This window comes from Caretta caretta, chromosome 7 (genome assembly GCF_965140235.1).
Source record: "Caretta caretta isolate rCarCar2 chromosome 7, rCarCar1.hap1, whole genome shotgun sequence".
Classification (NCBI taxonomy): Eukaryota; Metazoa; Chordata; order Testudines; family Cheloniidae; genus Caretta; species Caretta caretta.
Window position 1 is genome coordinate 119,694,721 of NC_134212.1, and position 23,672 is coordinate 119,718,392.

Here is a 23,672-nt window from a genome sequence, read left to right on the forward strand (position 1 = left end):
TGTCCAGTTCTGTTAGCCACATTTCAGGAAAGATGTGGACAAAGTGGAGAACAGAAGAGCAACAAAAATGATTAAAGGTCTAGAAAACATTACCTATGAGGGAAGACTGAAAAAATTGGATTTGTTTAGTCTGGAGAAGGGCAGACTGAGAGGGGCCATGATAACAGTTTTCACCTTCATAAAAGATGGTTACAAGGAGGAGGGGAAAAATTGTTCTCCTTAACCTCTGAGAATAGGACAAGAACCAAGGGGCTTAAATTGCAGCAAGGGCAGTTTAGGTTGGATATTAGGAAAAAGTTCCCAACTGTCAGAGTGGTTAAGCACTGGAATAAATTGCCCAGGGAGGTTGTGGAATCTCCATCATTGGAGATTTTTAAGAGCAGGTTAGACAAACACCTGTCAGTGATGGTCTGATAATACTGATAGTCCTGCCTTGAGTGCAGAGGACTGGACTAGACCTCTTGAGGTCCCTTCCAGTCCTATGATTCTCTGATCCCTGTAATGAGTGACCTCCACATACACACACTTCTTTCACAGCCAGAGGGGTTCCAAGCTGGGAGAACAGGTTGCAGCAGGGATCTCTAATGCATCGGCTGAGTCTCTTACATACAGACTCATAATAAGAAGGCTGTGTGGAAGCCAGCAGCGTGCCAATTCTATAAATTTGCAGAATTAAACATTTATGCAGCCACATGCTCCCCCTTTCTCTAAACAGAAACTTGGTATTCAGACAGTGATTCTAGCTAATCATAAAAGTACACACTGCCAGTGGACCGACAGCTCGGAGGAAGTGGGAGATGAGCGTTTACTTTATGCCCATTTCTCTATTGAGAGCTGTTGCATGCTATAATTTCTAATCCAAAGAGGCAGCAGGCTTGGGGTTTAAGCATGTTTTCTGCTCCGTGACCCTGCCGTTAGGCATTTGGGGTTCCGGATTTCACCCCAACCTTTGTCATTTGCAGTGGCGTGTGTTGGTTTGGACAAAGCAGCTAAGAATGTAGTCCTCTACAGCCCAGAGCTGTCCTGCCCCACATCTTTGGAGAGAGTGTAGGGTCTGGGCTCCCCATCCCTGGGTCACAGCAAAGTCATACCAGGCACCTGTAATGATCCCGCCTGGGGAGGTGGGAGGGGTGCATAAGGTGGGGAGCACTTTTTGGGGGGTTGCGAGGTTCAGAGAGGCTGCATTTAGGATGCCGTCGATGCTGCAGCATAGGGGCTATCTTTCAAGGGGCTGCACACACTGGTTTGCCAAGCTGCCTGGTACCGACTTTCCTCTTTCTAGGTGGGTACTCCACACCTGCTCTGCTTCGAGGCCCCAGCCCCACTCCACCCCTTTTCCCCAAGGCCCTGCCCACCTCTTCCACCCCTGCTCCGCCCCCTCCTCCCAGTGCCTCCCACCCACCGAGGAACAGTTGATCAGTGGGACCCACCAAACAGCTGATCGGCAGGTGGCTGGTGGGTGCTGAGTACCCACTCTTTTTTTCCAGGGGTGCTCCAGCCCTGAAGCACTGACTCCTCTTTACTAGCCCATTCCCCTTGTACCAAGCCCCAGACACAACTCGATTAGAAAGCCTCATGTGGGGCCATGGGCAAGGGAGGAAAGATTTGGGATTTTGCATCACTCCAAAAGGAAGGTTCCTATAGAAGTCCAGCCTCTGGTCCCCACATTCTAGGGCAGAGGTGTCTTTTCCATCTCACTGGGCCTCCTGTCCTTGGAATGGCATCCCATGCTCAGGAGCAGGGCCGGCACTCCTTTGGCAAGCTGCATTTCATCACAGCGCGGGAGCAGAGAGCAACAGTGAAGTGGCTTTGTGCTATCGACCTGACAAGCGTAGGAGGCTGAAACGCTGCATCTGAGCCGATGAAAATCCTGGGCACTCAGGGCTTGATCCTATTCTCCTGAAACCAATGGAAGCTTTCCCACTCACTTCAGTGGCCGTAGGATCAGAGCACTCAATTCCCATTGACTTCAGTGGGCTTCGGATCAAGCCCTTAGGCAATGGTACCAGCCAATTTCAATTTAAAAAGTTCAGAAATGAGCGGCCTTTCCTTTTTATAAGTACAATGATATTGATTTCAACTTGGAGCATAGAGCCCAGGCCCCTCTGAGTGACTGCCTTCCACTCTCGAGACCCCAGGCTGTCTGCAACCCGAGAATGCCTTCGGAGGCACAGCCTTACATCCTCCTGAAGAAGAGTCAGAGAGAGACGCGTACGGCTGGGACTTGTCGGGGAAAGGCTCTGGTTTGGGAGTTAGAAACTTAAAACGTATTCATGCCTGGAATCAAAAATCAGATCCAATCTGTATTTCCAGTACAGTACAATACAGCTGCGGGGCTGGATCTGGGCATGCAGCCCATTTAACACGGCAGGAACCTTACTGGATGCAAAGATTACACTAAGAAGAGTTCTGTCTGCCTAAGAAGCATGCCCATTAGGCAGCCATTCAGCAAACAAAGCACACTTGCCCCATAGTTTTCTTTGACAACTTGAGGCAGCAGAGTATAATGGACACAATGCACGTCCTGACCGCTGCTCGGGAACGGGGTGTTTATATTAAAGTCTGGTAATGGCACCTTCGCACTTAACATGGAAGTATCTGTTCTCTGCATGTCAGACACAGACAAGCTCCCTGTCGGGTCACAACAGCCGCAGGTTCCATGATATGTATGGATACCGAACGATCTGCTGAATTTGGATTTTGAACAGCCCCCTCTACACTTTGACTCAGGTCCTGGTTCAAGCCCATCTCTAGCGCTGTTGCAAGACACAGCTTGATTTTTCAGGTCCCAGGGAGCATTCACAACGAGTTACGTGGGGAAAAAAATCGTCTGTTGATCTGAGAGCAGGGCAGACGTGATGGGGAAGTAACAGAGAGTGATTAACACTGGCTCCTAAGACATCATTTGTACACTGCTCAATGGAGGGCTTCTGCGTTCTGATGCTAGCACTCAGCAGTTTGAGTACAGGGTTTACCTGTGGTGAGCAACACGTGGAGACAAAACTCATCTCCTGGGACCAGGCAGCAACAGGAATCAAATATCGAGGGCCTGATTCTCCTGTGCCCCACCTGTGCAAAGCGGCTGTAAAATGCTACCCCTTGGGAGATGCTTGCTTTACCCTTGCTTTTTGTAAGAGTAAACGACAATGCAAAGTGCAAAGCAGTGCAGAACTGAGCTGGCCAAACCTCAGGTGATCCTTTGCCCCCTCCCTTCCCCCGTTATGTAAATCATTGTCCATCGTAGCTACGGTAAGAAAACGCCACTAGGTCCCAGCTGTCCAAACACAGCAGAACACTGCAGGTCCGTAACCCTAATGGGCGGCCACATTTTGGATGTACTGTACGTGCACCTTGTACCCGTGTAACACACTGTCCACTTGGCAGTATCTTCGACTGCCTGGCCGCCTGGAAACGTGGCAGCCAGTCCAGTGTCTGTCACAGCCCTTACAGGCAAGCACATTTCATCGTTTTGGCTAGGGAAGAGTAATTACATTACTGACATCCTAAATCAGTCCAAAGCAAGGACTAGCTTCTCAGCTGGGATAAGAGGTGGAGCACCACTGAACGTAGTGGATCACGTACTCGGTTGATGTAAATCAGGATAGCTGTATTGAAGCCAAGAGGCTGGATTTGCAGCTGATGGAAACTGGCACAGCTCCACGGAAGACAAGGGAACTATATAAGTCAAGGGAGGTTCTGGCCGCAAATCCCTTATGTCATTCAATCCTAGACCCCCCATATCAGGGAGTGCGGCTCTCCTGCTCTAAACTCTGGATTTTCAGCATCCCTTTGCCAGGCTTCCTTGGAAAGAGCCACCTCCCCAGCTAGCTTCTCAACATACCTTTTAAATTTGTAGATTAAAAAAACAGCCAAGCCGACAAAGACCACAGACAACAACATCAACATCGCTGAACTGCTATGTCCGGTGCTGGAGTCCACGAGAGGCGCTGCAAAGAGAAAGGGCAGACAGTTATATTGGGAAGCCATTAACCAGGGGGGTCTGGGCACCAGGCAGCCGAACCTGGTTCTCTCTTTGCAGCATCTGCTTTCCTATCATCGCTGTGTGGGACATGCTGTTTGAGCAGAGCCAGCTGGTACGAGACAAATCAATTCCCCTGCCTTCGAAAGAGAAGCTCCTATTTGAGTTGGCGATGCCCTGTAACAGCTCCTGATAAAAACGCAGAATCAGGCTGCGCTGAGACAAACTCACTGTTCCCCTGTTAACTCTTTGGGCTGTCTCGTTTGAAGCTTTCACTGGAGCTGGAGCAGAAGCATAAAGGATTTGAAGGGTGATTCGATAAGACTGGTGCCGAGATGTTTTTATTTTGTTAGCTTATGCTGGAGATAAGCCCAAAGCAAAACCCTCCAACCAAACAGCCCCCTGCTGCTTCCCAAATTCCACAGCAGTTTGCAGCGCCGACCCACCTCTATTGATATGGTTTGGGTGGTTTATAATAGAGTGTATGCAGTGCCTTGTGTGGGTAGCTGCTCCCACCGCTGGTCTGGGGCAGAATTCTCATGGCCTAGTGGTCAGTGTGCAAGACTGGGACTGAGAACTCAGAACTCCTGAGTTTAATCCCAGCACTGACCCTCTAGCTTCTTGCAAATGATTTTAAGTAGCAGCTGAACTTTCCTGAACCTGCAAAGAACATTTGATCCAGGTTCATTATTACAACTCTCCATTGCTTATATAGCACAGTAGACATGGAGGAGTCTACACCAACCAAGCCACTCCTGGTCCCTGCCCTGATTCTTGCAATCCAAGAGGCGGATACTGCCAGCACCCTGTTCTCAGAACTCCCACGGAAGCACCCAGCCTGCAGAAAGCTTGGCTCAGACTCTCATTGCTGGAAAGGGCTGGACCTCCTGAATCTAAACACTGTAGAGGGAAGGACCTGAAGCAAAAGCTCAGACCCAAACCGCCCTAGACTGTGGGAGGCCGGAAGGCTGTCCAGAATCTTCACCTGGATCTGAATTTTGGCAGTTGCAGTATTTATAACAAATACTGAGTCCTGAACTTGGGGATCTGGGTACAGATTTGACACTTCAATTCTAATCGGCTGTCCACCCCTGACCATCAGGGTCTATCATTCTCCCCCAGAGCTAAGAGTCTGTGAGGGGCTTTTTGTTATTGTGGAGCCTGATGTTTATACCACTGGTAAGGAATTTGCTTCCTAATAAAAGCAATCTCAACGACTTAAATTAACCAGCGTCAGGCTGCCCCTGCCACCTATGGCCTGAGCAAAGGCAGTAGCTGGGAGAGAGGTCAGGAGCCATGGTCTAAGCTAGTTCTTGGCTCTGAATGTTTCACGAATGAGGAATGTGAATCCCATTATTCTATGAGACAAACTCAACGGGAACCAGAACCCCCATTTCCTTTAATGGGATCATTGAAATATTGCACGGCGGACCTGGCCAGGTACTTGCAAGGGGTGGTCAGCAAGAGCAAAAGCTAAAAGCTCTCCGGCCTCTCATCTCTCGCTAAGAGCGCCACGTCAGGGTGGGCTGCAGGGCTGCCAAAGATTGGAGGGGATGTATTATGATGAGTGAAGATGGAGATGGAGAGCCGGTGCTTAATCTTAGTCAGGGCTCATTTGTAGAGATGGGTCACTCTCAGGCAAGTGTTCCTCCGGCAGATGCCTACATTTCCCTCTCATAAGTTCCATGCTCACTGAAAGAGCAGCAGCTGCTTGTATAGGACTGTTATAGCGACAATGGAGACAGCTGGGAATTTTGGGGGGGGAAATGTTTTCTTGTCGGAAAATAAGGATTCATCGCAATCTCAACTTTTCACGCGAATGTATCAGCCTCGATGGAACTTCCATTGGGAAGGTTTCTCAGGTCCAGGATGGAATTTCTGGACAAAGCCAAAAAGTGAGACTCCAATTGTTAGAGCACTCGTCTGGGGCCTGGGAGCCCCATGTTGAAGTCCCTGGTCTGAATCAAGCAGAGCAGGGACTGGAACCTGAATCTCTCACACCCTACGCAAGTGCCCCGAACCACAGAGTCTATGGGCTATTCTTGGGTGGCTTGGTCTCTCTCCCCCTCCCCAGTGCCCCCACTTCTAATTAGCAATAAGGGCTTGATCCTCACCCAGCTCTAATTAGCAATAAGGGTTTGATTCAATGCCCACGGAAGTCAATGTAAATGCTCCCACTGATTTCCCTGGGCACTGGATCAGGGCCTTATAAAAGATCTTTCATCTGAGTGTCTCAAAAAACTTTACAGATATTAATGCATTAACTAAGCCTTACAATGATGGTATATTTATAAGTGGGTAAACTGAGGCACAGAGCAGCTATGTCTCACATTTATAAAAGCGGTAGCAGACTTCGTGTTTCTCAGATTTTGGGCACCCAACTGAAGATACCTTGGGACTGATTTTCAGAAGCACAGAACACTCCAGCTCCTACTGGCTATGATTGAAGTTGTCGGTGTTCAGCGCTTCTGGAAATCAGACCCAAAAGGTGTCCAGTTAGGGGTGCAAAAGTTTTGGCCAAGGTGACCCACCCATGGTCATGCAGAGAGTCAGTGACAGAGCTAAGATTACAGCCCAGGAGGAAGCCAGGCCTCTGTTCCATCCACCGGACTACGCTGTTTCCCTGACCGATGTCAATAAGTGGTGCAGATGCTTCAAAAACGGAGAGTGGGCAAATACCTTCCAATCTGACAAAAGAACAAGGGCCAGTGAACCGTCTGCAGAAGGTTAAATTCAGGATCTAACCACGAAGACCAGGGAACCATTCCTTGAGCCCCAGCAGCTTCTTGTCACAGTGTGGGGTTTCTTCACCTAACCAAGCCATTTGCCTAAAGCGAGGTTTAATCAGCCCTTTCTCTTCTTCAGCTGAGCTACCTAGAGACATGGGAGAGGGTTGGGCTGGTGGAAGCAAGCTCTGAAGCTGGTCAGGCACCTCTGAAGAACATCCCCCTTCCAACGTTGAATGCCTCTCCTTTAAACCATCTCCCCCCTCAAAGCTTAAGCGAACACACTTCCGGCCAAGGAGCGAGAGCTTCACTGATCTAGCCCCTCCTTTGGCTGGGACGGTATTAGCTTATCGTGGGAAGCTTTGAGAAAGGAACCAATTTAAAAGGGGGGGGATAAACGTTACAAAGGGGATGTTTTTTGGAGGTTCTGATTAGATGTGGGCCTGAACCCATGATCCCACATTGCAGCACCCCAAACTCTCCGACAATTCGAGTCCCAATCTGGAGCCAAATGGTGTGGATCTGGCCCTTCTCCAGGGCTGACTGGCTAGTGGAGGGTCCCGTGCAGGGAGGGAGAATGCCGGGTAACGGGGAGCATACCTTTGCATTTGGAAACAGACCCCAGTGCCACCCAATTTCGATTGGGTTCTTTTGCTCACAGTGTGGGCTCCTCCTTAAATTCTGGGATGGAGCTAGGATGCAATTGCCAGCCTCTGTTCTCCCTCTGCCACAGCTTGAATGACTAAGAGACTCTCCGCTTTCCCCAGGGTCCATCTATCTATATGCCAGTAGCATGCTGGGGTGTGTCCCTGCTCCTGTGAGAAGTAACGGGGGAAGCACAACTTGTGTGGGACTCCACACCTACCTAACGTCAGCTGCGTGACGTACACGATGACTTCGACGCCGGGCTTCAGCTCAAACTGGACCAGGTTCTGGTTGAGAGCATTGAAGAGGATTTCAACGACCTGGTGAACCAATCAGAGATATGTGGGGTCAAAATGGACAATAGTACCAGCAACACAGAACCTCTTGGGACGCATGCAGTCTCTGAAAGCTAAAAGCTAACCCGTCCCGCAGCAGGGGGAGTGGGTGTAAGAGCGGTGGGAGGCATTTGCAGGAACTCAGTGTCGTTCCATGTGATTCTCCTGGCACAAAAGGTGAAATTTTAAGACCCCAGGAGTGTGCTATGATGTTTTTACTGGAAGGGAAACCAAGACCTGTAGAGGCCCAGAGTTTAAGACCAGAAGGGAACTCCAGATTATCTGATCTGCTCTCCTATGTATCACAAGAAAGCTAGACTTGGGTAGGAAGAAGATCCTTTGGGATCCCCCTCATTTTCTCCCAATCAACACTCTTGGGGCCTGATCCAGTGCCCGATGGAGTCATTGGGAACCTTCCCACTGAGCTCAATGGAGGTTGGATCAGACCATGGGTCAATAGACCAGTGGGCCAGCCTGGAGACACTCCTTCCCCTACCGTTTCCAGGCCTGCAGCTCCTGTTAAAGTAGGGGTGGGATCTAGTCCTGAAGGCTGTTTAACTCCCAGCCCACTCCCTCTGCTCAAATGATGGGGGACCTGGAGGGCAGGCTCCTTGTGGGCTGGCAGTCCAGCATGCTGCACAGTGACGTTTCCATGGCGGGGTCACAGCGCACAGATCATTGTGTTGCAATGGAAGCAGAACTCACAGAAACCTGGGATCGCTGCAGCATTGCACTTGTCCCTACCCTCTATGATAAAATTCAACCGAAGTCAGAAGGATCCCCACACACGGCCTTCCAAACCCGCCTTCGTGGATCCCTTAGGGACACTGAGCTACACACTTAAGAGACCGACCTTGCTGGCTTTCAATCGGCTAGTGTCATCTCAAGGGGATGACTTTGCTTAGCAGGTAACAAGAGCTTCTAAAGATTCTCTGTGGTCCTCCACCTTTCTTAATGCCTAGTTGCACCAGAGAGAGAAAGCTGTGGGATGCCTCCCACGAAGCTTGTGCTGTGTATCTCGTACACCAGTGGTGCACCAGAGAACACTAGCCAGGGCTAAGCTGCTTTCTCCTGCAGCATTTCACTCCGGGTGCTTTTGTAAAGCTGATTTAATCACTTAGAAATCCTGGTGTGAACATTGTAGCAGCCTGGTGCTGCTGTTTCTAACTCTCCTCTTGCCTGAACATTGCAGTCCCTATTCATCACCGTAATTACCTATTTATCTAAATGGATGGATATTGTAACTTCCAAATATAGTTTGCATGCGCTGATTGCTATTGCAGAATAAAGAGGTCTCCTACCAGTCGTACACAAGCAGAAGAGCCTGATTTATTTGTAGTGAGCCTCAGTTCGTTATCTCATTGCTCTGTCCTCTCTCCTTCCATTACTGTCAGGCGTGTAGAATATTGTCCTCAGGCCACAATGGAGAGGGTACGACCCGGCGGCAGGCACTACTGTAACAGGGTCTCGCCACTGGGGGTGCTATGGACCATGGCATGAGAAAGGTTACGCAGCTCAGCTTCCTTAGAATCCCTCAATAAGCCATTGGGAAAGGCTATTTTTCTTCTTAAAATGGCCTTGCTTAATGAGAAATGTATGGGTCTCCAGCCCTGAAACGTGCCCAGTTCCCCAAGCTCGCTCGAAGTGCTTTCCAGTGCTGCCCAGACTCCACATCTGGGCTAGGGTCTATCTGAACGTGGGATAGGCTTCAAGTCAATAGCTGCAGTTGAACAGGAGCACTTCTTTTAGAGAAACATAAAAGCCCCAGGAGGATTCTGCGTGCAGTGAGTGTCCACGCAAGGTGTTCTTTGAGCGTAGCTGCATTCTGTGCTGCAACCCCCGCTGCTTACCTGCTCCAGATCGCCTTCGTGGCCTTTCCTCCTCTCCGTCGTGTTTTTGCGGGGTAGGATGAAGAGCTCAGCGGAGGTAGGCAGGCCAGGAAATACCGCCACCAAAATCTGCTCGTCGGGGATACCAGTCGCCTAGGAAGAAGAGACGGCAGCGGCATTCGAAGGTCACTCAGTGCCTTTTGGTCCTGCCCTCTGTTCTTTCAACCTGTTCCCTTCCGAAGAGCTAATTAAGTGGGGGACAGCGAGCTGCTACCCATTGTCTGGGGAGCTCAGGTTCTGTTACAGGTAACATAGCTCTAGTGAGCTGCGATGTCCACTCAGTAGGACCTGTGACGGAAGCTCTTGTACAGAACCACTCCTCCTCCTTAACCTGTAGAGCAAAGGAGGGGCCTGACCATACCCACGGATCCAAAGAACCCAACCTCTGCGAGGTTTAAATACAGACCTATAGTAGAGCCTGATTTTTGTACATCTCCTATCTTTATAGAAAGCTGACTCAAAACCCCAGATCCCAGCAGCCTGTTTCAGCACACCCACTGCTGCACACACAATTGATGGTACCTGAAAAGGAGGGTATGAACCCATTATGCACTTACGGATCAGGTTTCTGGCCACCCCGATGCCTACTTTTCATGCATAGATGGCTGTCTAGCTGTGTCAGCTGGGTGCGTCCTCACTTTTGTAGGCACCACCAGTTGCATGAGTGTAGCTCAGAGGTTGTAGCTGAATATTTGGTCCCAAGAGGACGCAGAGACAAGTATTCTTAGATTATTTCTATTTTACTTTGCGCCTTCTGGTGCTTGCGATACCAGAAAACAGTCAGACGGTCTTTTTTTTTTTTTTTTTTGCAAAGTGACTCTAAATTTGGTAAAGGGGTAAAATGTTCCTGTTTCGTCAGATGAACCACGTTTTCTCACAGTGTGAAAATTAAATTGCTGAAATTCCACCAATGGCCAATTTTCCATGTAGTTTTGCTGCCTGCGAGAACCGGCAAATAGGAATGTTAAAATGTAAAAAAAATCACATTCTGTTTCCAAGAACAGCAGAAAATAAATGTGAAGGAAAAGTACACGACGTTTCTCTTGCTTCGAGCCCATTACAATCAGGAATTTTTGCTTTGATCTATCACCTGATGCGACATAAAAACAGAGTCCCTGGCAGCTTGATAGCATTAATTATTCCATGCCACTTTTATTGTTTTTGCAAGAATTCATGAGTGTTAGCTCAGAATGTCCTGGTAAAATCCAAATGAGGGTTAGTTACATGCTGTCTCAATGAGGTCCCTCCACCTCCTGCTGTTTTAATAGGATGAGATATTCTTCACTTCCTGTCTCAACCAGTTATGTAGGGTTGATATGTGCTCCACTCCACAGGAGGCTAAATATCAGTTGAAAAGACATCTCTCTCATTCCAGTACAGATATAAGATAGATAAGATCAGTGGTGAGCTGGAACCAGTTGTTAAATTTAGAAGCCCTTTTAGAACCGGTTGTTCCGCAAGGGACAACCGGTTCTAAAAGGGCTTCAAATTTAACAACCGGCCAAAAGTGGCGCCTTAGACGCTGACTCCCTGGGTGCTCCGGGGCTGGAGCCCCCATGGGGAGAATTTGGTGGGTGCGGAGCCCCCACCGGCAGCTCCTCGCCCCGCGCCCGGCCCCAGCTCACCTCTGCCCCGCCTCCGCCTCCTCCCCTGAACACGCTGCCCTGCTCTGCTTCTCCGCCCCCACCCCCCGGATTCCCGGGGGGGGCGCAAGGAGGGCCACCTGCACTGCAGCAGGTAACCCTGGGGTAGGGGGCGCGCAGGGGAACCGTTCCCTGCCCCAGCTCACCTCCGCCTTCCTGGGCCTGAGCGTGAAGCCACTGCCTGCTTCTCAGCTGCTGAACAGCTGATTCACGGGAAGCCGGGGGTGGGGCACGGAGAAGCAGGACAGGGCGGCGCGTTCAGGGGAGGAGGCGGAGGCGGAGCAGAGGTGAGCTGGGGTCGGGCGCGGGGCAGGAAGCTGCCAGTGGGGGCTCTGCACCCACCAAATTCTCCCCATTGGGGCTCCAGCCCCAGAGCACCCAGGGAGTCGGCGCCTAAGGTGCTATTTTTGATGTGATCAGTGGGGGGAGCAGTCACTCCCCCTGCTCCCCCCCTAGCTACGCTCCCCCGCCCCTAGGAGCCAGAGGTGCTAGGAGCTGCCCCAAGTAAGCACCACTGGGACTCCCCACCTCGCCCCCCGGCAGGTCCCTCTGGCTCTTAGGGGTGGGGTGGGCACCCACTACGGTGGCCCACGAGACCCTCCTGCCCGGTTCCGGGGGCAGTCAGGGGATGGGGGTGGGGCAGGGGTCCCGGGGGGGCGGGGCGTCAAGGACTGCAGGTGGTCGGATGGGGCAGGAGTCCCAGGGGGTGGGAGTGAGCAACGACCCCCTCGTCGGGTGAGGAGGGAATCCGTTGTTAAAATTTTGGCAGCTCATCACTGGATAAGATAGGTCTTTTGACCTAGCACTGATACGCAGCTTCCTGTGGAGTGGAACACAACAGCACATAGCAACATTACACAACTGTATGGGACTTGCTGTGATAGCCAGGCCTATCAATTTACCCTAAGTATGAGCTCAGCTGTAAAAGTGAGTGTAAGTTCATAAAGTGTCACAAGAACCTATAACAACAAACGTTGAGGGGAACAGGTGCAAAGGCAAGGCAGGCTGAATTAGTGCAAACTAAAAGGCCTACTCTTGTAACCCAAGGATTGTGCTAAGATCATGCTTGGTAAACAGGAAAAGTGTTGAGCCAGGAATCAATGAACCAACATTGGTCTGTCGGAAAGTAGGCCTAATAAGTGGAAAAAATAATGAGGGGATGGGACTAGTCCACCCACCACTTCCCCTTGGCGTCCTCAGAGATTGGCTACTGGAGCAAGCTTTGCCATCACGGTTGCCACCCCCACCATCCCCTGGGACTGTGGGCCTTCATCATCCTAAGAGCCGTCTTAACCAGACCAGGCCAGAGAGAGAGACCCAGATGATCACCTCCGCCAGCTTCAGCTGAATCCTAAACGCCACCTAAAATATGAGCTTTTGTGCCCCTACCTTCCCAGGTCTCCTTTTCTTTGCCTACCTTATTTCTTCCCTTTCCTCTGTCTTTCCCTCTTCCTTCTCGCTAATAAGAGTCTGGTTTAACCCACCAAGCGTGCATATTTTGCAACACTGCTGTAAGCTTGTGACCAGAAAGAGGCAGCTAAAAGTAATGCCCTACGCAGCCTGATGCTGGTACAAGTTTGTCAGGTCTCAGAGCGGCTGACAAGACCATGTGCTGGGCTTGTGTTTTTCCAGCAGTGAGCTTGCAAGTCAGAGTCAACACCAGAGACAGAAGCTGCTTTTGCTATCTTTGGTGTTCTTTGCTCTCCCACTTTTGCGCGTTTGTCTTGTTTTATCTTCTAGGAAACAGGATCGGACTTTAAGAACAACAGCTTCAGCCCGTCACATCTTCCTTTTTCCTCGACAGGACAGCTACTACCCTCTTTAATACCATCTAAGAGACTGTCAGACATGGTTTTTTTTTCCTTCCAAAGATTTTCTCCAACTAAAGGGAAGTAGAGCCAGGGACATTGTTAAAATAACAGCCTTATTTAATACTTCACATTTCCAACGCTTTTAAGTGTTTTTCCTTCTTTTCTGTGTCTTCAATAAAAGGTGAAAGGGCTTTTTAATGGTGTGTTTGCCAAGCAGCTTGAGGTCTCTGTATGCCAGTCCCCGAACCTTGTTTAAAACAATTTTATGTTGGACAGGGTCTGGGTCATGTTAACATCTTTGATTCTTTGGGCCCATATATCCCACCTAAATTAATACAACAGACAGGAAATAAGGAATATCTTATTCTATTAGCCACTTTACAAATACATTGGGTTTGTAAAGTGCTTTGGGATACTTAAGGTTGAAAAATGCTGAGTACAAATCCCCTAATGAATTTGTTTTACAATTGCTCAGCGCATTAACAGCCTGCTGGTGACAACTCCAGAACGATGGCTTCATTATGTCTGTTCTTTCCCATCCTTTGTTTTTTTTAGCTATTCTGCTATGAAACTCTCTGCATTTTAATTGCCTTTCCATAGTTTGGGAAGGAGAATGGGAACCAGGCACTCACCTGCACTAGTGCTTGCTTGACCACTTTGCTAATGTCTTGTCTCCACTCAGGGATGTCAGGATTGTGGTAATCCAGATTGGGGGAAAATGACAAGAGCTGAGACTGGAAATACTCTGTGGATATAGAGAGAATAATAATACTATTTGGACAGTACATAGGGCCTGATCCAACGCCCAGAGAAGTCAGTAAAAGACTCCCATTGTCATCAATGGCTTTGGATTAGGACCACAGTTCCTTTAGTCAAAGGATCTTAAAGCCAAAGAGACAGACCAACACACTGCAGGACAGAGATACACAGACAGAAGAACACACTGCACTTATAGAGGACCTTTCATCCCAGTAGCATCCCATGGCACTTTACAGAGGAAAGGGAAAAGGAAAGAAAGGAGAACAGAAAGCGCTAAGAGAGGGGGGTCCATGCTCCCTTCATCGTGCTTTGGGTTTGCAGTTTGAACATCTAACCCTATGGCTTGCCGCTTGCAAAGCTGCCGCCCGGTAAATAAAGCAGGGTCAGGATGAAATTTGGAGCCAGTGCCTCAAAATGGGTTTGTTCGCTTGCACTTGTCATGCAATGTGCTCTGCAGAGCAAACACTGACTGTCAGGAACGCTTTTTTCCAAACGCAGGCATGAGCTGTTTGGTCTCCTGGAAGGTTGCCAGGAATGGTTAATACCCCAGTAAATCAGATACCAATAGTGCTAATGACACACAAATCCAGGGAAGGCTATTCACAAGACGCTGCCAAATTACCTCCCAATTAATTGATAGCTAAAGTGGGGGCATCCCAGGCTGGTTTCAGTGACAATTTTTTTTTAAAGTACCCAAGCCCAGACCGGTCCTCTGGCCTGCACTGTAATCTCCCCACTGTTGGCACAATCGCCTGCCTCTGGACCTGCCTCCCTGTATCTCTCTGACTCATCCTCTCTTTTTAAGTCTCGTCTAAGGTGTATTGCTCCTTCCTTTCCCACAACCCCCTAATGCCTCCCTCAGTGTGCTATCACGTGGCTCTGTAATTCTGATGCAGCACCACAAAGTCTAACAGGTTGCACTCTGATGCCATCATTTTGGCTTTCCACCATCAACAGCAGAGCTCCCTCAGTTGCAGATGTAATGACTCCCTGGATGTGTTTGGACTTGGGGCCTTCTCCATCACAGCCTAGATGTCTACCACTTGAGCTAAAGGGATAACTCCACTGGGTGGTAGCAGCAGTAGGTTGTTATCCTCTAGAGGACCAGCCACTGCCAGAGGACACAACACAAGCTCTTCCAGTACGTTAGGGAGTCAGGTTTCCACCATACCTAGAGCTTGTGCCCCTGAGGCCAGCGTCAGAGGAACCGTTAGCCATGCTGCAAGGCATTCCTCAGTGTGAATTTTTAGGGGGCTATTTTGTTTTCTTTTGAGGTTTTGGTTTCCAGGTTGGCTTGTTGACTCTGGGCATTTCAGACCAGCGTTCTTATGGAGGGTGGGATGGTTTTGAGCCATTATGATGTCTGGAGGTTTCAATAATTAGCATACAGAACCCAGGTGAAGCGGCCAACATTAAACATAAACTCTTTCTGGAGCAGGAATTTCTGGTGCATTTTGTGATTCATGTGTGTACTGTGAGAGCATCACGGAGTCCTGAGCTCTGGTCAGCAACTCTAGGCACTGCCGCAATACAAGTAAAAGAATGCCAATAATAATTTCCCAGGGTGGCCTCAGGGCTTGGACATGGACTGGGACTTGGAAGACATGCATTCTATTCCTTGCTCTGCCACTGGACTGCTGGGTGACCTTGGGCAAGTCACATCCCTGTTCTGTGACATCCCTCAGTTTCCCCCTTGGTAAAATGGGCACAATTATGTTGACCTCCTCTGTAAAATGCTTTGAGATGTACAGATGCAAAGCCTATAAAAGAGCTAGGTATTATAATAGGCAGGTAAAATTAACTTGACAATAGCATCAATGAGGAATGCCACAAATGTTGCCATAAAAACCACAGGTCTTGTCGTGCTTTTAATGGCAAGGGCTGTCCTTTCTTTTTAGGTGCCATAGCATTATTAAATAAAACACACGTGATAGAAAAACAAAAGGCAAACAAAGGCCAGGCCTGCACTACAAACCTCGGTATGACTACATCGCTCAAGGGCGTGAAAAATCTACACCCCTGAGAGATGCAGTTATACCGACCTAAGCCCTGGTGTAGACACCACTCTGCTGACGGGAGGGCTTCTCCTGCTGACATAGCAGCATCTTCACTAGCATGCTATAGTGGTGCAGCTGGGCTGCTGCAGCTTTTTAAGTGTAGACCTGCCCAAAGTGAAACCGACTTTTGTATGGTGAACTCAACCCAGCCTCCAAGTCTTCTGTGCTTAACCCTGCACCAATGTGCATAGTGTAGCGTTTCCAACCATCCATCCGAAACCAGACAGCAGGTTCATATATGACATCTTCCACTGTGGCTCACAGACAAGGGATCAAACTGGTGATCGCCAGCACTAAACGTATGGGCTACTACAGCTTTACTTTAGGAGCTCCACTTTGCTAGATACTGCTCTACAAGACTCATATTTTGTGTATTGGGCACAGAGGAGCACCTCTAACATATTCTCCCCAGTGGGTTGCAGATACTCAGCACGTGTTCAAGCTCTGTTGGATTCGTTTCCTGAAGAAACTTATTTCCCAGTTCCAAAGACAACGATTTCCCAGAAATTTAGAATGCCTCTGACCACACTTGAAATGAGGCTGATTAAATACAGATTTACTTACATAGGCTAATAGTAACTGTGTGCTATTAAATCATGTTAGCAGATTATTAAAATCCACTGCATTTCCCCAGCTACACAGTTGATAAATGCATATTTATCTGCTTGTTAAATCTCAACAGCTAGCTTTCTAGTATCCACATGAGCATTTATTCAACAGGTACTCGCTGGAACGAGACAAACCTTCAGTGCAACCTCCATCATCTGACGCGCACATATAGCAAAACCTTGCTGTCCGAGCAGGGCCATGTTCCTCACATTAGCTGGTGAGAACTGGATAATGGAAGCAGAGGGCGGCACAGGGAGAGAAGTCTATGATGTTCTGGGGGTATCCCCTCCATATGCCTGACCAGGACTCTGGAATGGCCCCCGCTGTGAATCCAGTCCAGGATTTGTATTGTGCCCAGTCCAAGCAGGAACTGCCGAGGTCCAGTAAGTGCTGTGTGGATTCCCACGCAGTGCAGATATGAGCTATAAAGCTCAGAGTTATGTATCTTACTGTGAAGTCCTAGGCCCAGATCCTCATAAGAACATAAGAACAGCCATACTGGGTCAGACCAAAGGTCCATCAAGCCCAGTATCCTGTCCTCTGACAGTGGCCAATGGCAGGTGCCCCAAAGGGAATGAACAGACAGGTTATCATGAAGTGATCCATGCCCTGTCACCCAATCCCAGCTTCTGGCAAACAGAGGCTAGGGACACCATTCCTGCCATTGATGGACCTATCTTCCATGAATCTATCTAGCTCCCTTTTGAACCCCGTTATAGTACTGGCCTTCACAATACCCTCTAGCAAGGAGTTCCAGAGGTTGACAGTGCATTGCCTGAAAAAATACTTTCTTGTGTTTGTTTTAAACCTGCTACCTATTAATTTCATTTGGTGGTCATTTCAAAGGTAGTAAGGTACCTAACTCCCATTGATTTCAAATACCCCCTTGATTACAATGGGAATTAGAGGATCTGGAGCTCAGTGCCTTGTTTTTTTTTTGAAGTTCCCAGTAACCTGGGAAATAACAGAGGCCAGGGCGGAGTCCCAGACCCAGAGGAAGCAGTATAGCAATTTAACTAAAGAGCTTTGCTAGATGGATTTTGTTAATGTGCTTTAACCAGATCGCTCTCTCTTGGGATCCTCGCTCAATCAAACCTGCTCTCTGGTCTCATTTACAATTGGGGAAGCTGGCCAACGGGCCCCGGAGTCAGAGGATCCTCCAAACAGTTCAAGCCCTGATAATCCAGGACCCTGTCCCTGGGGTAATCAGGCTTATCCTGTACTGAGATTCAATAGGGAAGCCACTGCCCGCTGTCTTCCGCTGGACTCTGGAAGACGCTTGGGTTCTGCCTGCCCCCTGCTTGAGCTTTGCTTGCAACTGGTGGAGCATACCATGCACTGCGATGTCCTTGGTGTCCTGGAGGAGGGCACTCCCAGCAGAGACTTGCACCGTGATGGTGTTCGTCCCCTCGGTGGCGAAGGTATAGGAGACGCTGCTTTCTAGGGTGATGAGGGGCTGCAAAAGCCAAACACAAGCAATGATGACAGAACCGCATTCTAGGACTGGGGTTACAGTCTCTTCTTGGACTCGCAGAAATGACACATGGAACTGCTCTGTGGAGCCATTTTATCCATCCCACCACCAGCTAATACAGCATTGCTCCTCAGGGCTTTCTGCGTTGATACATGTCTCAAGTCACGGCCCTTCCCAAACTTCCCTTATGGAGACTCTCCCACAGCCAGGTACATCTCTGACTATTGCAAATGGTTCCTGAAATTCAGCCTAAAAGTTTCCTTTTGCTGAACTGCATCTCCTTCCTCCTAGTTATACCCAAGTAGAGCACAATGAGCAACTCCCCAGTTGGAGTGACAATATCTGCAGAATGCAGCATTCCTCCCTCCCGCCCCACAGCTCTTGGTTAGCCAAGCGATATAGCCTTGAACGAGAGTTTGGAGCCAGGTTGGACCCCCGCATACTTCCCCCAAAATATCCAGACCCAAGCTATGGCAGTCATGCCTAACTCAAGCTAGATGTTTAACTCTGTCTATCTATCTCAGTAGCTCTGTGGCCCTCATCACTGTCGTTCCCGAGGACTTGACATTAATACATGGATCATCACAGCATCCCTGTGAGGGAGCCAGGGTGGTGCAGTGGCTGGAGTGCAGTAGTGGGCCTCAGGAGACTTGCATTCTACTCCCTGCTCCGCTAGTGGGTGACCTTGGGCAGGCTGCTTTGCCTCTGTGCCTCAGTTTCCCCAACTGAAAAATGGGATTAATGACACTGATCTCCTTTGTGAAGTGCTTTAAGATCTACTGATGAAAAGTGCGAGAAATTATTATTATCCTAAATAGAGATGAGAGCTGAATCACAGAGAGGTTAAGTGACAGCCAAAGTCACAAGGGGAATCTGTGGCAGAGCCAGGAATCTGAACCCTTTGTCCCACTCCAGTGCCTTGGCCACAAAACCAGCCCCTTCCTCGTAAATAAATCCACCCAGACCCTTACCCCTTTCCTTCACATCCCTCACATTTTATTCCCATCAGAGGGTCAGTTTGCCTGCGTGGGATGAGGTTAATCCTTTATTTCACAGCAGTGGATGAGTCATGCCATTTGACTAGTCAAATCTGAGTTTTACTTGGCATGGCTCAGGCTAGCAGTGTTTGCTCTCCTTGGGGAACGCAACCTTCCTTTGCTCAAGACACCTGGGCATCACCAAGCAACGGCAGGCAGATCCCCTTAGCCCAGATGTTCTGGTCATACAGGACTCAGAGACCGAGTGAGTGAACTTGTCTGGTCACTCTAGCCCTATAGTGTTTATGCCTAGTGAGCTATACACTCACTACATGGGAGCAGAAGAACAGGGTGCTTCTAAACCGCGGGGAACATTAGCAATTGTCCGACAGGTTACCAGCCACGATTCCATTCCAAAATAACAGCAGCGAATGTTGTCTTCAAAACTGCCTTTTTCGTGTGTGTGCCTTCGTGGATGTTGTATTATTAAGGCTGATTTCACCTGCATCATGGTGTTTTAACATTCAGCCAATTCCTTCCATTTAATTCAAGCGTCAAGGCCTGGGAACTAACTCTAAATTAAATCAAGTCGTTTAAGGTTCATTTGCACAAACATATTATTAGATAGCCGGACACATTTATTAAACCGAACCTGTGTTAATCCAAGCAAACTGGCCTTTGGTTATATTGCAAAAGCAACAGACCAGCAATTCACTACAGTGGCTTTGTCTGGTGTTGGGGGGTGCGGGGGAGAATGTGCCTTGTCCAGGGTGTGCTTAATACGGAAGTTGCTCTGCCGTGGGTCTCTTTAAAGAATGGTTTGCGTGTGGGGCAAAGTTTGCCGTGCACTGATGGGATTGCAAAGCTGCATGAGAGGTGTTCGGTGCTGTGACACCTTGGGGCCTAGATTCACCCTTAGATCTTCTCGAAATGGCAGGTGGCCCGAGCAGGGAAGGGATGTGCGAGTTTGCGCACACAGGGGTGTCTCTGGAACTCCCAGCAGAATCCCTGGGTAGCGCAACCCGTCCTTCCTTGGCTTTCGCCTCCAGCCCCAACAGGGAGCAGCTGGTACACGGACGGATAAATTACCCCCAACTCTAAGACAGCAGGCGTGTATCCCAGGTGCAGCCCGCAGCTGTACTTTGAGCCAATTTGTTCCTAAGAAAAGCAGCCCTTTTGCCTTGAATTAGCTGCAGATCCCTGACCCACAGCTGTGCACATTAAGCAAGGACTGGAGCAGGATCCCACATGCCCCGTGACATGACTTGGTGTAACCCACACACCTCCTGGGTGTGGTGTTCTGTCCCATCCAGTGGCAGCGAGACCACTTAAGAGAGAGATCTAAAATGAATCTGCTTTATAGCCTTAGCTACAGCCAGTTGGCTTTTGGCTCACGTGGTAGAGGCTCATGCACTAAGCTCCCAAGGTCCCAGGTTCGATCCCGCTTGCCGATGACCGGGGTCTGTCGGCATTACATTAGCATAACCCTGCAGTGGCAGGCACTAATGAGACGGAGGCTGGAAAGCCTGTAGGCAGGAGGTGTTTTACCCAGAGAGTGCAGCAGGAGCTCGAAGCCAGCACGGCCGTGGTGTTGCAGCAGAGCCGAAGGGCTGCGCTGGAGGGCAGAGGGCAGTTCTGGAGCGTGCCAGGATTTGCATATCTGGGAGCCAAATGGGCTCAGCAATGCAAAATGGCTCGTGCTGCCATTGGCTGCCTCTCTCTTGGTAGCATTCACGAGAGGATCCAGATAATGCTGCTCAAGCTTGAATATCCATGGAGCTAGAAGGGATTGGTGCTGCAGAGAGGCGCTAAACCCCATGCTCCTCTCCCTTCTGCCCCCACCCCTCCGAGAGCACCTTCCCATGCAAAGGTTGCTAAAGAGGGGGGGATACTGCTGCAGAGAGGCAGATTCCCCCTTCTGAAGAGAGGGGCCCCAAGCTTTGATCCCAGGAAGAAATGGATGGTAATAGGGTCAGCTGCCCCCCCACCATCCAGACCCTCCCGCCAGGAGTCTGTCCTTCTGCATAGGCCTGGTGGCTTTCCCCCTGCTGACTCTGGCCCTGCAGGAGTCTTGCACGCCCTCTGCAGTCTCTCTACAATCTCCTGAGCTTCCCCTCTCCATCACATCCTCCTGGGGCTCTCTGTAGGGCCATCGCCCTGATCTCTGCCAGGTGTGCCTCATTCTGTCATCAGGATTGGCGACCTCCAGCCCCTAATGGCCAAGCCACCCTGGTACAAGGACATAGAGAAGAATAAAAAGATGAGTCATCCTTGTAAAACATTCACCATTTCCGTCAGGAAGAGTCAGCAAATGCATGATCCCTGAGTGCGAAAATCCATTGTGCAACCATGATCAGTTCTTTGCACTCTCCCCGGTAACACCCTATTATTACCCCTGTAGCTGTTGTCGCGCAAGACCTAAGCAAACACACAGGGGTTGTGCTAAGGCTGCAATTCTCCGAGTCACCCCTCGGCATGCAGAGTGCCCTGCTCATTTACTATCACACGTCAGAGTTTGGGAGAGAGACAGAGCCAGTGCCACATCCCTGTATTCCCGTTGCCATCCGTAAGCTGAGTGCTGTGAAGCAACAGGGCACGATTCTGGGGCGTGGGTATATTTGTACCATATCCTGCTTTCAGGGCGAGGATGTAGGCAACAGCTGGCAATGGATTAAAGTCTACAGGCAGTTCTGGATCCCTGGGTTGACACAGGTGAAAATGACACAAAATGACACCTTCTTCAGAAAGCCAACCCCAATTTCCTTAACAGAATCTGATGAGACTAGAGAGATGACTGATCATCTTGCTGTATTGCTAGCATTAACTATTTTTACTCCGTGCATTTCTAAAGTATTCCTTGCCATGGCATCTATATCGGCCTATACTGTCCATGGGTTCGAGGTTACACCGAATGGCACAGGATTCCACTGGAAACCAGTCGCTTACAGATCTGAGACTCTGCAAACAAATTGCAGAACTGTTAGAGCTGAGAAGAGATCTTCAGCCACTTAACTCCACTTTCCCATCCTTATCTGATTTTTAAAGGCTCAAATGTTCATACCCCATTCTTAACATGCCCTCCAGTTTTGCAGGCACAAATGACTACAGGCACAATTTTCCACCTGCAATTTATACTGCTTTGATGTCTAAGGTTATGTCTTCCCAGCAAAAATAGGTGTATTTTTACATCAAGATAGCTAACTTGAGCACTTGCCTTGATGTAGCTAGTCAAGATCAATCCCAGTTGGGGAGTATAGCTATCTCAAAGTAAAAACCACACTTTTTTTGCCGTGAAAACATAGGCTTAGTTCCTGACTGCACTTGTGAATCAGGGATGCAGATACTGAAGTGACCAAAAACACCTTCATATGTACTGGTGGACACAAAATTGCAACAACATTATTTCTCTTTGCAGTTTACACCTGCATAAAAGGAGGGCAGTGTCTGAAACTGTAGCCCACAGGTCTCTCAAACAATGGAACCTGCATTAAAGAGCATCTCCAGTCGGCAGTCTCCTGACTTATTCCTTTAGAAACATCTCCAAAATCTCCTGTAGAATTCATTCCAACTTTTCAAAAAGAGATCCTTTGTAGTAGACAACTGATTTTTGCCAATCCCTTTGCTTAAGAGAGGTTTCGCTTTTATCTTTAATTGTGCTCATGGCTCTGAATAATAGGCATGGTCAGGCAGGAACAGTTCACTGGGAGCCTCGTTTGACTTTCTAGACAGCGATAGTTATTTGAATACCAGTGGCTTTAAAGTACTGTGTTGGAATCCAGCATTATACACTGTATACTGGTATATAATGGAAACACCGATGGTTACTTGAACACCAGCAGCTGTTAAATGCTGTGTTGAAACCCAGCGTTATCCAGTATATAGTGATATATAATTTTGTTAAGTTGCAAGCAAACTCTGGTAATAACAATGGTCTGCCAAGCACAATAATAAGCAGCGGCAAAAATGTAATGACTCCTGCAACACCCCCACAAGGGGGAAAATAAATCACAATGGGCAAAGTTCAGATACCGAACAGACTTTTTTAGATCCAGGGGAAAAAACCCAGCAAGAGCAGCATGTTTTCATTGCTGCTCAAACAATATTCTGCCCTGCCAAGCCACTGAAGTAAGTACAATATAATAAAAAGGGACCGTACCTTGGTGCTGTTACCAAACCACCAGAAGTAGGTAAGGGTGCCCGATTGACTCGGCCATACCACCGCAGTAAGGTTGACTTCCTTATTCCTAATGGCAACGAAGGGTACGTTCAGATGGACATGCTCCACTGGACCTGCAGGAGGTGATCTCATTATTACAGGCATCTCAGTAAGTCCTCCCTGAGCAACGTTCTACAATGACGTAAAGCAAAATGCTCTCCTTTTTGAAGTGAATGGAGTTCCACCAGCATAAATGTGGTGCAATGGAGAAGATTACTTAATGACAGAAGATGGTACCAGATTAACAGCCCTGTAGACTCAAATTCTTTGTTGAGCTTTTATAGGGTTGCATCATAGGAGGCAGGTGTGCAAGCTTCCCCCATGCAGCCTAACCACTGTGTCTCAGACTTGGAGCTGGGATGCACAAGCTGTTAGGGTTTTACAGAGTGGTTTAGACTCTCTACCCATTAAAACCTTAGCCTGTTGGAGCCAGCTGGAATGATGCTTTTTATAACGTGGACATCTGTCTGCTAGGAACCAAACTGAAACCTACCAACTCATTGCACAGGTCACCAAACAGCTCTCAAATAGCTAAGGATTTCAATCTCCCCA

General features: G+C 48.9%; 1 protein-coding gene across 1 annotated transcript in view; it reads right to left on the reverse strand.

Moving 5' to 3' along the window:
• Window positions 1-23,672, reverse strand: part of SORCS3 (sortilin related VPS10 domain containing receptor 3) — a 500,711-nt gene that overhangs the window by 7,480 nt on the left and 469,559 nt on the right. Inside the window, exons 20-25 of the mRNA XM_048857132.2 lie at window positions 23,061-23,194; window positions 17,786-17,909; window positions 13,661-13,773; window positions 9,536-9,667; window positions 7,571-7,670; window positions 3,842-3,947 (exon numbers count right to left, since the gene is read on the reverse strand). Coding sequence (XP_048713089.2) covers window positions 3,842-3,947; window positions 7,571-7,670; window positions 9,536-9,667; window positions 13,661-13,773; window positions 17,786-17,909; window positions 23,061-23,194 — 709 coding nt within the window. The remainder of the gene's footprint in view (window positions 1-3,841; window positions 3,948-7,570; window positions 7,671-9,535; window positions 9,668-13,660; window positions 13,774-17,785; window positions 17,910-23,060; window positions 23,195-23,672) is intronic.